This window comes from Fusarium redolens (genome assembly GCF_020744475.1).
Source record: "Fusarium redolens strain MPI-CAGE-AT-0023 chromosome Unknown BKA55scaffold_2, whole genome shotgun sequence".
Taxonomy (NCBI): domain Eukaryota; kingdom Fungi; phylum Ascomycota; class Sordariomycetes; order Hypocreales; family Nectriaceae; genus Fusarium; species Fusarium redolens.
This window is the reverse complement of record NW_025763665.1, coordinates 2,970,639-2,982,860: the sequence shown is the minus strand read 5'-3', so window position 1 is coordinate 2,982,860 and position 12,222 is coordinate 2,970,639. Positions and strand designations below refer to the sequence as shown.

The 12,222-nt window shown below is 48.1% G+C and overlaps 2 protein-coding genes across 2 annotated transcripts; both read left to right on the top strand.

Moving 5' to 3' along the window:
- Positions 1-4,826: 4,826 nt before the first annotated feature.
- On the top strand, positions 4,827-6,938 carry BKA55DRAFT_500160 (ankyrin repeat-containing domain protein; the record flags this gene model as incomplete). The annotated part of the gene is made up of 2 exons (XM_046186726.1): positions 4,827-5,544; positions 5,719-6,938. 2 exons carry the CDS (start codon positions 4,827-4,829, stop codon positions 6,936-6,938), a joined length of 1,938 nt encoding a protein of 645 aa, XP_046055387.1.
- Positions 6,939-7,240: 302 nt separating this feature from the next.
- BKA55DRAFT_671400 (uncharacterized protein) lies at positions 7,241-11,405 on the top strand. Its single transcript, XM_046197964.1, has 7 exons — positions 7,241-7,443; positions 7,480-7,509; positions 7,625-7,778; positions 7,851-8,029; positions 8,714-9,344; positions 9,375-10,616; positions 10,761-11,405. The coding sequence occupies exons 1-7, from the start codon at positions 7,306-7,308 to the stop codon at positions 11,339-11,341; spliced, it is 2,955 nt and encodes a 984-aa protein (XP_046055386.1). The 5' UTR covers positions 7,241-7,305; the 3' UTR covers positions 11,342-11,405.
- The last annotated feature ends 817 nt before the right edge of the window (positions 11,406-12,222 follow it).

The window sequence follows — 12,222 nt, the reverse complement described above, 5'->3', positions numbered from 1 at the left end:
ATCGTCCCTTTCTCCTATTCACAAGTTGATAGATGAAACGACTGAAGGGTCCTTTGTACGACCTAAGCTGCGCGATATCCGAGCTTCTCGTGACTCGCAGTACTTCATTTAATACTGCGACGATCATGGAAGGTGTTTGAAACTGTCCAATCCTATCTGGCGCTGTTTACTGATCGCCAATTGCCTCGGTCTTTTCCCGTGAGTTGGAGCTGCATGCAGGCAGTGCTACCCCCCCTTGAACTTGCTTGAGCTACCAAGGAATGACATTCGGGGTCTCGGTCTTTGCGATAACGGACCTATCTGATTTGATATCAGTTCTCTACTCGCGGCTATGTCAATGGTACGCATAGTATCGTACCTACAGTACACTGGCCAAGACTTGGCTCACTGGCTTCCTCGAACATTGACGCTCCTCGTCACGTTGACCCGTCCTGCTGGGCACTAAACCCCGCGTTGTGAAGTCAAACCCCGCATCTTAAAACAATATGACAGACAACGCGGTATCAGCGCGTAGCTGTTAAATTCGCATGTTACTCTGCTGTGCTTATGGTGCTGAAAGGGTGTCTTCTGTGCTCTTGCTCATGCAGCCCAGATAGCCTTTCTGAGTTGACTGTCCAGTGTCCTTCACCCACAGCCCACCCACTCTTTAAACAGGGCTCTGACATCGCGAGACTCCGGCGGTGAACATGCTATTTCTTTACGTTGTTGAAATTGCAGCTGGGATCACGAACAAGAAAACATCGAGTAGAATCGAAGCTACAAAGAGGATAATGATCACGAGATGACCGCCATCATGGCAACAATGGAGTCAGCTCTGTGCATTCAAGTTGCTCAGCATACCGCTAAGCAGTATATGGGATAGCCATTAACAGGATATCCTGAGAAGTTGTTTCGATACATTTCTCGAAATTAACTGCAACCAACATAGACTTTGATCTAGCTGGTTTGGAGACCGAGCACACATATCTCAAAAGTATCATATTGCCGTGCTGTTGAAGAGGATGCAGGTACATTTATCTAACCAGATACCTTCAACTCATACTCATCAAAACAATGTCACCACCGTATAAGTCCTTACCCGCACCTCGCATATCGACCCGCATGCCGCAATGCTCCATCTCTCTGCATCGTCAAACAGACCCAGGTCTCGGCCGGTTATACCACTGGACTGGCCCGACTCAGAGGACCCATCATCTCGTTGTTTTTACGCCGAAAAAAAGAGAAGACAGTTGCGCGGTTTTTTGGCAAAGGAGGTGTGGACTGCTGCATGATGGGTTGTACAGCATTCGATGGAGTCTGAGGAAGTGAACTCTCATCTCATTTTCCCTTGCCGTTCTCCCTAGCCGGTTCCTTTCATCCTGGAATAAGCCGACCGCCCGTGAGATGGCTTGATGTTGATACAACTGCAGGAGATGGGAGCCCATGATTCAGCCCTTGGAAGAAGCCACATCTACAGATTGAGAAACAAGCATTCTTCATCATGCACCCTCTATGACGATGACGGTACCGGTCTCGTTGCCGGTTTGAATCTTTGCTTCTATGGTCTTGCTGCCGATCAGGGACGGGACTTGTCTTGACATGCCCTCCTAGATCTTTGCCAAGAGATTATTTTCTCCGAAGAGGGCCTGAGCTTTTTCAACCTCAGCTACAATTCTCGATACAACGACTGACAAGGCTGAATACTGACAGAAATTACTTTTGAAAAGTCTAACGGTCATTCATTACTTGTGCGCCGGAAACTTCCTTGCTCTCCCTGCTCGAGGATGAAGCCATTGTGGGTTCTTGACAATTTGCTTCCAGTCCAGACTTTTCTAGACCAACAGCTTCAAGCTTGAAACTTTTTTCCCTCTCCTGCTCGTTCTCGGTCCGCTAGTGTCACGATGAAGAATTGGCTTGAGTACTTTACGATACCTTCCTCCATTTACCGACGGTCCGTCGAGGCAGAGCTCGTAAATGCTAATGAAAGTCAATCGTAATTTCTCACCAAGAATGAGAATCAGCCACAGTCTGACCGCGAATTACGCTCTCGTCAGTGGAGACCTCATCACTTTTTTTCAGCTTTCAGCCTTCTTCTTTGAGCTCTGTAACTGTTGTTGAGTTCCACACCAGCTCGAAGGTTCAAATTTTGGCTTTGCCCACTTTATCTTCCTACGACTCCGAGACCGCCTTGTCAGCATGGCTGAGACTGTGATGCAATTCACTGCTCAGAGTGTCTTGGCAGGGGCTGGGTTTGAGAAACGTTAATTCCACTGCATGTACTGTACAGTAACATACTGTAACAATACAGCACACACGGACTGAAGTGTATTGCCAAGAAGGAATTACGCGGAAAGGTGAGATAAGCACAGCTGAACTTGTTTATGCTGCGCCATGTTGATGATGAAAAGTGAAGATCCGTGACGCCATGAGCCACTCCTGTTGTCAAGACGATGCCCAAAAGCTACGTGTATTCCGTGGCAAAGGGAACTCTCAGAGTTTCACCTTTCACTTCGCAGAGATGCACATGGAATATCTCGGGCCTCACGGGTCCCGGGATCTTCAACTGCCAGCGGACTCTCGAAGGCCCGAAAGTCCATAGGTACGAATGGCGTGTTCCAGCACATTTGATGGGTTGGATGAAAGCAGGCACAAGAAAGCAGCAAAGTTACCTGGCCGACTTGTTTCTGTGACGTGTGAGGTCATGACAGCTCAGGTGATCGGCAATTGTACGCATTGAGTGCCGAGTCCAGATTTTTTTCCTGTTTATTTCATTAAACTGGCTTTTGCTTTGGTGATGATGTTTTGGAGGGAGAACCCGGTTGCTCCGAATCATATCCGGCTCGGTTATACTTTCCAGACGGGAATATCTGGATTTATGGTCGTTTCGACACCTTGTCGTCATGGATGGAGGAGAATTTGAGGGGGTTGTCTAGTGGATGAAACCGACAGAATTTGAGGGATGATTCTGATACAGGGTAACCAATTTTCCGCAAATGCTTCACATGACACGAAAAGGCCATCCGCGAAGCTGGTATGATTTGTACACCATCGACTAATTCCAGAATCAATTGGATCATCTCATGAGACCCTTATGATAAGATCTCTGCTGTCTTACGTGAGACTCATGAACAGTTGGGTTGTTCAAGGTTCATATTCGTATTATGTACATGCATGAAAGCTGTGCTTATCTTTCAGGGTCTCAGCACATGGGGAAACACCTTCAAAGTAGAGTCAGACAGAGCTGACTCTGTTACTCTGTTACTCTGTTACCCTGAGAAGGTATAATCGTGAGAGGTTAATGAAAACGAACATCAGAAATATCATTCAACTCAGCAAATAATTATAGCTACGATATTATGCTTAAGCTAATATGGGATGAAAAGAAGCTTAATGTTCCCCGGACTTTTCACCACACAGAAACCAAAGACTATATGCTCAGAGAAAGTCATGTACTGAGAAGTTAGTCGATAATGTCATTAAAAATAGATGTTGACTTCTCGCACATGAACCTGGGATCGCAATATAATGAGCCTTTGCCCTCGTCGAGTTGCTACTTCATACTCACAGAGCCAGCCACAGTGAAAAGGAATGGAATTGAAAGATCTCAGGTACAATTCCAGCCTCACCATAGGAACTGGTTGATTCACATAACTCACTGGTCATGAGATTGAGTGTCCTTCAAAGCATAACACCACCAATGTTAAGAGTCAAGGCCTCAGGCAACTTCCGTCAAAATGCGGCCTCGGGCATCGTCGTTATCGCTTACTTGCCTACAGTGAAATAGAGTTCCACCAAGAGAAGACGGCTTGGAGTGAAGCGCCGACGCGAATGAATATGCCAAGTATTGGTTGTACGTCTGGCGGTCTTAATGTTAGACAATTTCATATTAGCACCTTCACCATGAGATACAGCATGCCTGGGAGAACGAACTGACCACTGATGCACGACAATGAAAGATATTTATATCATAACGTTTGAGAGATTGTTTACTTAACGATTAGTTACTTCTTCTTGTTGATTCTCCAGTAGTAGTTGCCAACCTGCTGTATTGATCATATACGATGGACTTTACAGCATGTAAAGAATTGTGATATAGGATTCGAGTCCTACGAACAAGAAAGCACAGGAATTGCACTTGACATAGCCAGAGATTGCATCAAAAACACTCTGGTTAACTATACTAGAGTTGGTATTTATGGATTACTTACCTATTGTGCTAGATCTACTGGACGTCACACCAATATATTTACTTCTCCTAGGCTTAAGCCACAAGCAACTAAAGCTTGCACCCACGATCAGCTTCCCCTCATCAACTGGATTCCCTTAAGCATCAAGTCGCGACTCTGAGAAAGGTCACCGGCGCCTGAGCAGTTGCTTATTGATATCATTGACTTCTTTGATCCTGAGCTCAGTCACACAGAACGAATCGCGCCATGGCCTCGATGGAAACCCTTCCGATCGAGGCAATCTACAACATCGCAGACCTCGTCATAGAAGAGGCATTTAACGAGAAAATATTCGCAAAAACTTAATTGGCTCTGGCACAAACCAACCATCACTTCTACGATATTGTTAATCCTCGCCTTCGTGCAGCAAGCTATTGCTAGGCAGCTCGAGAGGGAAAACTAGATATCCTCAAGAAAGCACATGAGAACGGCGCGAATCTAAGCGCGACTAGGACGATGAGACCTAGAGAAAGAGCAACGCCTTTGCACTACGCCATCAAGCATGGACATCGTGATATCGTCGAGTACCTCGCTGAGCTTGGCGTGGACCCCCATGTGCCATCCAAAGGAATCTGCGATTGCTGGAGTGATAACGAGCCTGTAAAGCCTTATGTCCTTCACATGGCCATCCGACATGGCGGGTTTGAAGGAGCCGAGAAAATCCCTGTCCAGAAGCTAGGAGCACACTGGACATTTCGGGGAACATCTGCTTTGGAACATGTTGATCCTCGCGATGTCGATGATAGGGAAATCATTGACTTGCTCGTCCAACTGCCCGGATCAAGACCCGCTGCTGATGCACTACGGTACGCACTCAAGTGGAACGAACCTGGGCTTGTGAACCGTCTGCTCGAGAGGCCTGGCCTGGATGCTTCTAAACCTGATTATGAAGGTCAAACTCCTATTTTCTGGGCGATTCAGTACGACCTAGTGGATACCGTTAAGTTACTGCTTCAGCGTCCAGAAGTTAACCCTGGTAAACCTGACAAGAACGGCTTCACTCCCTTGCAGGTGGCGGTTGGCGTGAGGAATTTACCACTTGTCGAATTGCTCCTCCAATACGAAGAAGTCAATGCTCGCAGAACTGGCGGAGGAAAGTCCAGTGCCCTCCACGTTGCTGCCGAGCGTGGAGAACTACAGATTGTGAATCTTCTCTTAGAGCAAAACGGCCTTGATGTAGCATCTCCCGATTCAACTGGCAATACTCCACTGCATTGGGCTGTCAGGAGTCGTGATAATGGGTACCATCCAAGTCTGCATATGATATACGATGATGACGATGATGACGACGATGGCGACGATGGCGATGATGGCGATGATGGCGATGATGGCGATGATGGTGATGTTAGTGATGTTAGTGATGTTAGTGATGTTAGTGATGTTAGTGATGTTAGTGATGTTAGTGATGTTAGTGATGTTAGTGATGTTAGTGATGTTAGTGATGTTAGTGATGTTAGTGATGTTAGTGATGTTAGTGATGTTAGTGATGTTAGTGACGACGATGACTACGAAGACGACGACGATGATACTTCTGATGAACCGCCTGGGTACAGAGAAGAAAGCCTTGACATCATCAAAAGATTGCTAGCCAGACAAGAGGTCAACTCGGGAGGGCACGATCAGGATGGGCTCACCCCTTTACACCACGCTTGCTTGATAGCAGATTACGAAGTTGTGGCGGTCTTACTTCAACGACAAGATGTTAACCTCAAAGCTCGAGCTTTGAAAGGACAGACACCTCTCCATCTGGCAGCATCGAATCCTCAGCGAAGTGCAAAGAAGATAATGGATTTGCTTCTCGAGCAATCGGGTGTTGAGATAACCGAGGTTGATCATGAAGGCCGGACTGTCCTTCACTACCTCTGTGGCAACTTTAAAAAAGATTTCCCAGTCCTCGATCTGATCGAGACTGTGCTTCAAGCAGGTGTCCCGATTGACCAAGAATCTGCGACTGGGTTGACAGCGTTTCATCAAGCAGTCTGTAGCGGATATTGGAGTGTCGCTCTGTTTCTGCTCGACCTTGGTGCAGATCCCATGGTTTCGAAGCGTTTCAAGTATAACAACAACCTACTGCATGCCATCTTGAAACACTCAGACCCCGACGTCACAAAGAGCGAACTGATCGAGAGGCTCATCGAGCGAGGCATTGAAATCGACACTTACACTGATTCGCCAGTTTTCGATCCCCGGTTCAATGAGGACGACAAAATCGAACAAGCCATAGGTATACGATCTCCAGATATTCTTGTCGGCACAGATTGTACTCCTCTCTTGTTGACAGCAATGCGCGAGTTTAGCCTCAAGAACATGAAAATACTCCATGATGCAGGAGCAGATCCGAATGCGCACGTCTTCATCAAAGATGTAGAATTGGAGGGCAAGACGAATGGTAATCGCCAGGCGTTCTTATCAGGAGTGTTCCGCCATATCTGGGAGCCAGGGAGCCCAAGTGACAGCGAAATCCTAGAAAATGAAGAGCCCATGGAGTTGTTGCTAAAATTTGGGTCACGGTTAGACTTTGATGGTCCAGCGGATAGTCCACTTCAGGAGGCCTGTAAAGCAGCAGATGCTGGACATTTTGCTTTGTTGAAGATTTTGCTGGACAACTCAAAGGCAAGGAACGTCAGCGAGAGCCATGTTGATGAGGTGATATCTGCGTATAAGGATAAGCCGGAGTACACTCAAATTTGCCGCAAGCTGGAATCTTTTAAGAAAAAGGTGTTCATTGAATAGTGTTTGAGTTCGTGTTGTTGAAGCCATTGATGTTAGGTAGGGGCCGTTGAAAGGTACTTTGTGGATGTCATGCAATATATATTAGTATAGCAAGCAATAAGAACAGCATATTATAAGAAAAAAATTCATAGGGAACTTCGTTTCACGTAAAATACGTAGAGCATATGAAACTGTTGACTGTCGAAGGACTTCCATAGGTAGGTCGGTTGGAAGGACAATGGAGGTCATGTGATCTGGCACGTGCTCAAGATAGGTGTCGGATTTTCCCGCTAGCCGAATCGCGAATTGCTGCTCCGGCAAAGATTCGTGCCAGCGGCCTCAATTGAGCTCACCCAAGCAACAACCTCATCCACCAGCTCAGCCCATCATGAACTCCTTCCGCGTTGCCCGTGCGGCTCTCCGAGCTCGCCCTTCCGCTATCCGAGTCCCCCTCCAGCGAAGAACCTACGCCGAGGCCGTCCCCGACAAGGCAAGATTCAGCGAACCCCGTCCCCGGCTACGACTGGTTTTGCCTACCGAACCCGACTGACCGTTATCGCAGATCAAGCTGAGCCTTGCCCTTCCTCACCAGGTATGACACCGCCCGCGCGATACCCGGATCGACGAATACGATTACAATTCGACCCTCACGATGATGGCACCGTCGCCAATTGATTGATGCATGGGAGCTAATTGCCGCACCGCAGTCTATCTACAAGTCCCAGGATGTCGTCCAGGTCAACATCCCCGCCGAGTCTGGAGAGATGGGTGTCCTCGCCAACCACGTTCCTTCCATTGAGCAGCTGAAGCCTGGTCTGGTTGAGGTTGTCGAGGAGTCCGCTGGCTCCAAGCAGTTCTTCCGTACGTCATGAGTTACAGATCCAGATGCAATTGCCCAAGGTCGACAAATCGCTGATGGAATTTTTGTCATAGTCTCTGGTGGATTCGCTACCGTCCAGCCCAACTCCGTCCTCAGCATCAACGCTGTTGAGGGATACCCCCTTGAGGACTTCAGCGCCGAGGCCATCCGAGCCCAGATTGCTGAGGCCCAGAAGGTTGCCAACGGCAGCGGAAGCGAGCAGGATATTGCTGAGGCCAAGATCGAGCTGGAGGTGGGTTTCAGGCGACATAAACTTGCGATTGAGTTTACTAACGAGGGAACAGGTTCTCGAGACCCTGTCTGCGCACGTGAAATAAGTGTACAGCGAGTTTGTTGTGACGGAGGCCCTTGTACATCAATATTCTACCCATATTTAGCACGAAAAGCTGTGACAATTGATACCAGTCCTGGTTGTGCTCCTCCTAAAATGCACTTTTGTTCCTTTGCTCAGTGACACCTTCCTCATTAATTCTCTATCTTTCAGTGACGTTGCTATTCAATGCAATGCTTGACCTAGCGCTGTTTTCCACAACTTCCACACCTGCAATTTTGAGGTAGGATGGACTTTTCTCTCTCCCTGCCATTCACCTCACGCTCCTGATTTGTAATTCCTACCTACAACATGCCACCCCTTTCTGCACCTCGCATATTGATACTCTATATCGACTATTCGAGCTTCTGGGCTATCGCCGGTTGCCGTCTTCCCGCTTCGTAGCAGTGTCGCATGGCTTCTGGTACGATTAGCCAAATCTCTTGAATAGCATATCATCCCTAAACCCAACAACACGATATGATCCCTCCGGGAGTCGTCGGTGATCGTGTTCGCCAGCTCCAAACACTTACCGAACCGCAAGCCGCGAGTGGGCGACCTTCTGATATTTCTAAGCGACCGAGTAGAAGCACCACGATAGGTTAGGGACCAGGAGTGGCCAGTGGCAACAAGAGTCGCACATCAAGAGATACACTTCCGAGACAGATATCCTCAACTCTATCGCAAAAAGATAATCCAAGGTTCAGTGCTGTCAGGGGGTCCAGGGGAAGAAATGCATCAACAAAACCAAGTGTTGCTGGCTTCCCGCCTAGGACGAGCTACGGACGAACTGCCTCGAATCGACCGAGCCAAGCTCTTCGATACTCAGCTAGTACAGACATGCTTCCTTCAGAATCTTTCATGTCCTCATACCTTGAGTCGACAAACCGCTCTCGTACTGCTAGCTCCACAGAGAAATGCCAAGATGCGATGGACATCCTTGAGCAGTATGGAATCTCTAGACCCGCTGGATGGTTCTCGGATGGCGATGCAGGGACGCCAGATCAAATCAAACAAACGAAAGCGATCTTCTCGCAGATCTGTCACTCGTGCGGCAATCCTCTCGCTTTCGAACGATATTGCTCGCACTGCGGCCACGATTCTTGTATGAAGTGTACGGGAGAGACCCCTGGACAACCCCTTGAACACAGGGTTCTCAACAGTTCAATACAGTATCAAAAACACTCTTTCATAGACAAGATACCCGAGCTACCAACACAAGATGAATACCCTGAAGGTGAGCGCAGTCACACTACGCGAACTACAGTCGATACTGCTCGTCGTCGTAAGCTCTCAAGGTTCGCATCGGAGCCAGATACGCCAGGGACATCCTTTAGAACCAAGACGCAATCTCGCCAAAGACCGAGAACTGATCAAAACACCTTGAAGCCCACTCGGAAGAAGACGATTGCGGCACCAACAGAGATCTCTAGCTCAGTGAAGAACAACCCCTTTTTTGTGGCAGACAGAGGAATGAAGAAAGAAGCACCAGAACCTGAAATCACAACGAGATCAGTGCAAGTGGAACGTAAACCCAGGCCCTCAGACTGTGTACCTAATCGTCTCAAATCCAGCTCGCCCCGCGTTTCTCACATAGAGGAAGAATGCTCCGACCCTGGTTGTAGAGCTACACACGATGGCCATCATCCAACGCGGCATAGCATTGGTTGTGCGACCTGGCGTAGTTTAGGAGCGCAAGTGGTCGAAGGCAATGATTTGGATATGATTGATACAGATGAATGCAAACCTAAAGAGAAGAAGCACACACAGTCACCGAGGGATTCACCATCCCGAAGCAAGTTACAGATGAAAATTGACCAACTCTATCATCATGGACAAGATCTCCATCACTCACAGCATATAATGGAGCATTTAGCAGCTGGTGTACAGACTCTCGAGCCTTCTACGGACGAGAAACCAACAAACGGGCAAGACGGGCGCATGCGGGCGGACGGCTACATGTTGAGGGTACAGAGTCTACCTGGTATTGATCACTCCTTGAGTCGAGACGAGACTGTCACAGTGGCAAAAGACACTATCGAACACAATCTGAGCAAAGAGCCGGCAGTGCCTGACGAGATTGAGCCACAGCCACCTAATCTTACCGATTATCACAAGGGGGATCGGCATCCGAGCCCAAAGTCTCATGAACCCCATGACGATACCCAACCCAAGGATGCCCATTGGATAAAGCACCCTATAAACAATAACAAGACCCATGACGCGCCGAGAGACCACACGAGAACATTGACTTCACGTCCAACTAGTGAAAAGCCCGTCTCTGAGTCCAAAGGACCGAAGAAAGGCCTCGACACTTCACTAGAGGCAAATGAAAGGATTGCGCCACAAGCTCAAAACAAGTCCTTGTCAGACAAAGGTCATGATGCTGATCCCAACTCCAAGAAAAGGATTGGCAAACTCGATGAACCTGTCCCTGAGGGGAAAATGATGCCTAAACCAACTCCACGTATCAACAATGACTCTGAAAGACCGAATGCCGAGGCTACCGGTATCTTGTCATAGAGGACGCAGTTAAGGAAGGTCGATAGGTCTTCAGAACAGCCACGAAGTCAGCAACTAACCCCTTCCCATGTCGAGAACTGGAGGCGTGAACTCAGCAGTGTAAATCGTCGTACGCCACTACCTGAAAAAGATAGGAAGGATAGTTGCTTCAACTGCAATCCTACTCAGTCATCATCACCTAAGCAAACAGAGGGTGGTTTTCAGATCTTCGTGGAAGATGAGTCACATAACAAGACTGAGAATGAATTGAGTGCTGTGTTTGAGTCACCCATGCCTCGGCTCAAAGTAACAGACATTGAGCATTCACTCGCTCGCAAGAGCGTCGAGGAATTGTTGGCCAAAAGTCCACAGCCACAAGAGATAACAGCAGAAGGGCCAAAGAGCACGAGACTCCCGAGCATAACAGAGGATCGATCTCGCAACGACTCTGAAATGTCAACATTGATTTATGACCCTAGACCTGTGATGCCATACAACCACATGTGTGCTTGGCGAGCACGCTACATGGACCTCAAGAGCCAAGTTGACGAACTTGGGCTGGAATCAGGGCGCCCGTCGCCAGCGAAACAGACTCAGGGCGTGTGCTCACACCCCAATGGTGATGTTGACATTGAGGGCCTCACAGTAGTGATGCATCTTAGAGGCAAGGATGACTTGGTGATCAATACAGACTTGAAAGATGGTCTACAGGAACACATGAAGCAGCGATAGAGCAGAGGCTCGTAGGAGTAAGAAGATTAGAATGGTTAGGATAGACCGGACAGGACGGAGAAAGTATTGCTTTTTTGATAGTTTATTTGTTATTAACTTCAGTATTGATACACATTGACCTACAAAGTTCAAATTATCAGTAACTATTGGCCTTGAGGCTTCTTCACAATCACATCGTGACTCGAGTACATGAGAGCAGTTCGTTCGCATGTCAAAAGCCATGACAGCGCACTGACATCGAGTCAAGGACGCTATCGGCGGATAACAACATCCTTCTGCTCCATCCTTCAACCTCAACGGCGTTACAGTCCAACGTCAGCAACCGCAGCGAAACTCTAGCTGTCAATAGCAGTCAGCCAACAGGGACGATTCCACGGCTTCCCGGTCTAAGCCCCGGGCCCTACTGCAGCCTCCACTCTTCCCCGGTTTGCCAGGTGCTGATGCTGAGAGGATGTGCCAGGGGGTGGCCCGGAGCAAAAATCCTCAAGGTTTTGAGAAGCGGTGACAGGGGGTGTTGGTGTTCTTGTCTCTAGCCTTTTGACTTTTTGTATGCATAGGTAGGGCTGGGGTGTTAAACCTAGGGTAAATCGACTTTTTGATTTTTGACGTGATAGACCCCTACATATGTAACGGAGACAGGATTTGGAATGTGACTGTTGTGTTGTGAGTGAGGCGAACAGGGTGTAACCTAGAACAGGATCGACCTGTGCTGCGTCTTGACGAGGATGTTTCGAGATAAGATGTTGCTTGTTTGACCAACTAGGGGGATACACGAAATGTCAAGAAAAGCATTATGATTTCACTTTGAAGCAGGGATGAAGCGGATTTCTTCATGTGTGAGCGAAACGAACGAACCATTATATTTAGACGGAGGGCGTCTG

What these genes read in the sequence shown, in the direction of transcription:
- BKA55DRAFT_671400 (XM_046197964.1), top strand. Translation starts at nt 7,306, where the DNA reads ATGAACTCCTTCCGCGTTGCCCGTGCGGCTCTCCGAGCTCGCCCTTCC. An exon ending in CCCGTCCCCGGCTACGACTG is followed by an intron (nt 7,444 to 7,479) that starts GTTTTGCCTACC and finishes CCGTTATCGCAG; the next exon opens with ATCAAGCTGAGCCTTGCCCT. An exon ending in ACCGAATGCCGAGGCTACCG is followed by an intron (nt 10,617 to 10,760) that starts GTATCTTGTCAT and finishes TACCTGAAAAAG; the next exon opens with ATAGGAAGGATAGTTGCTTC.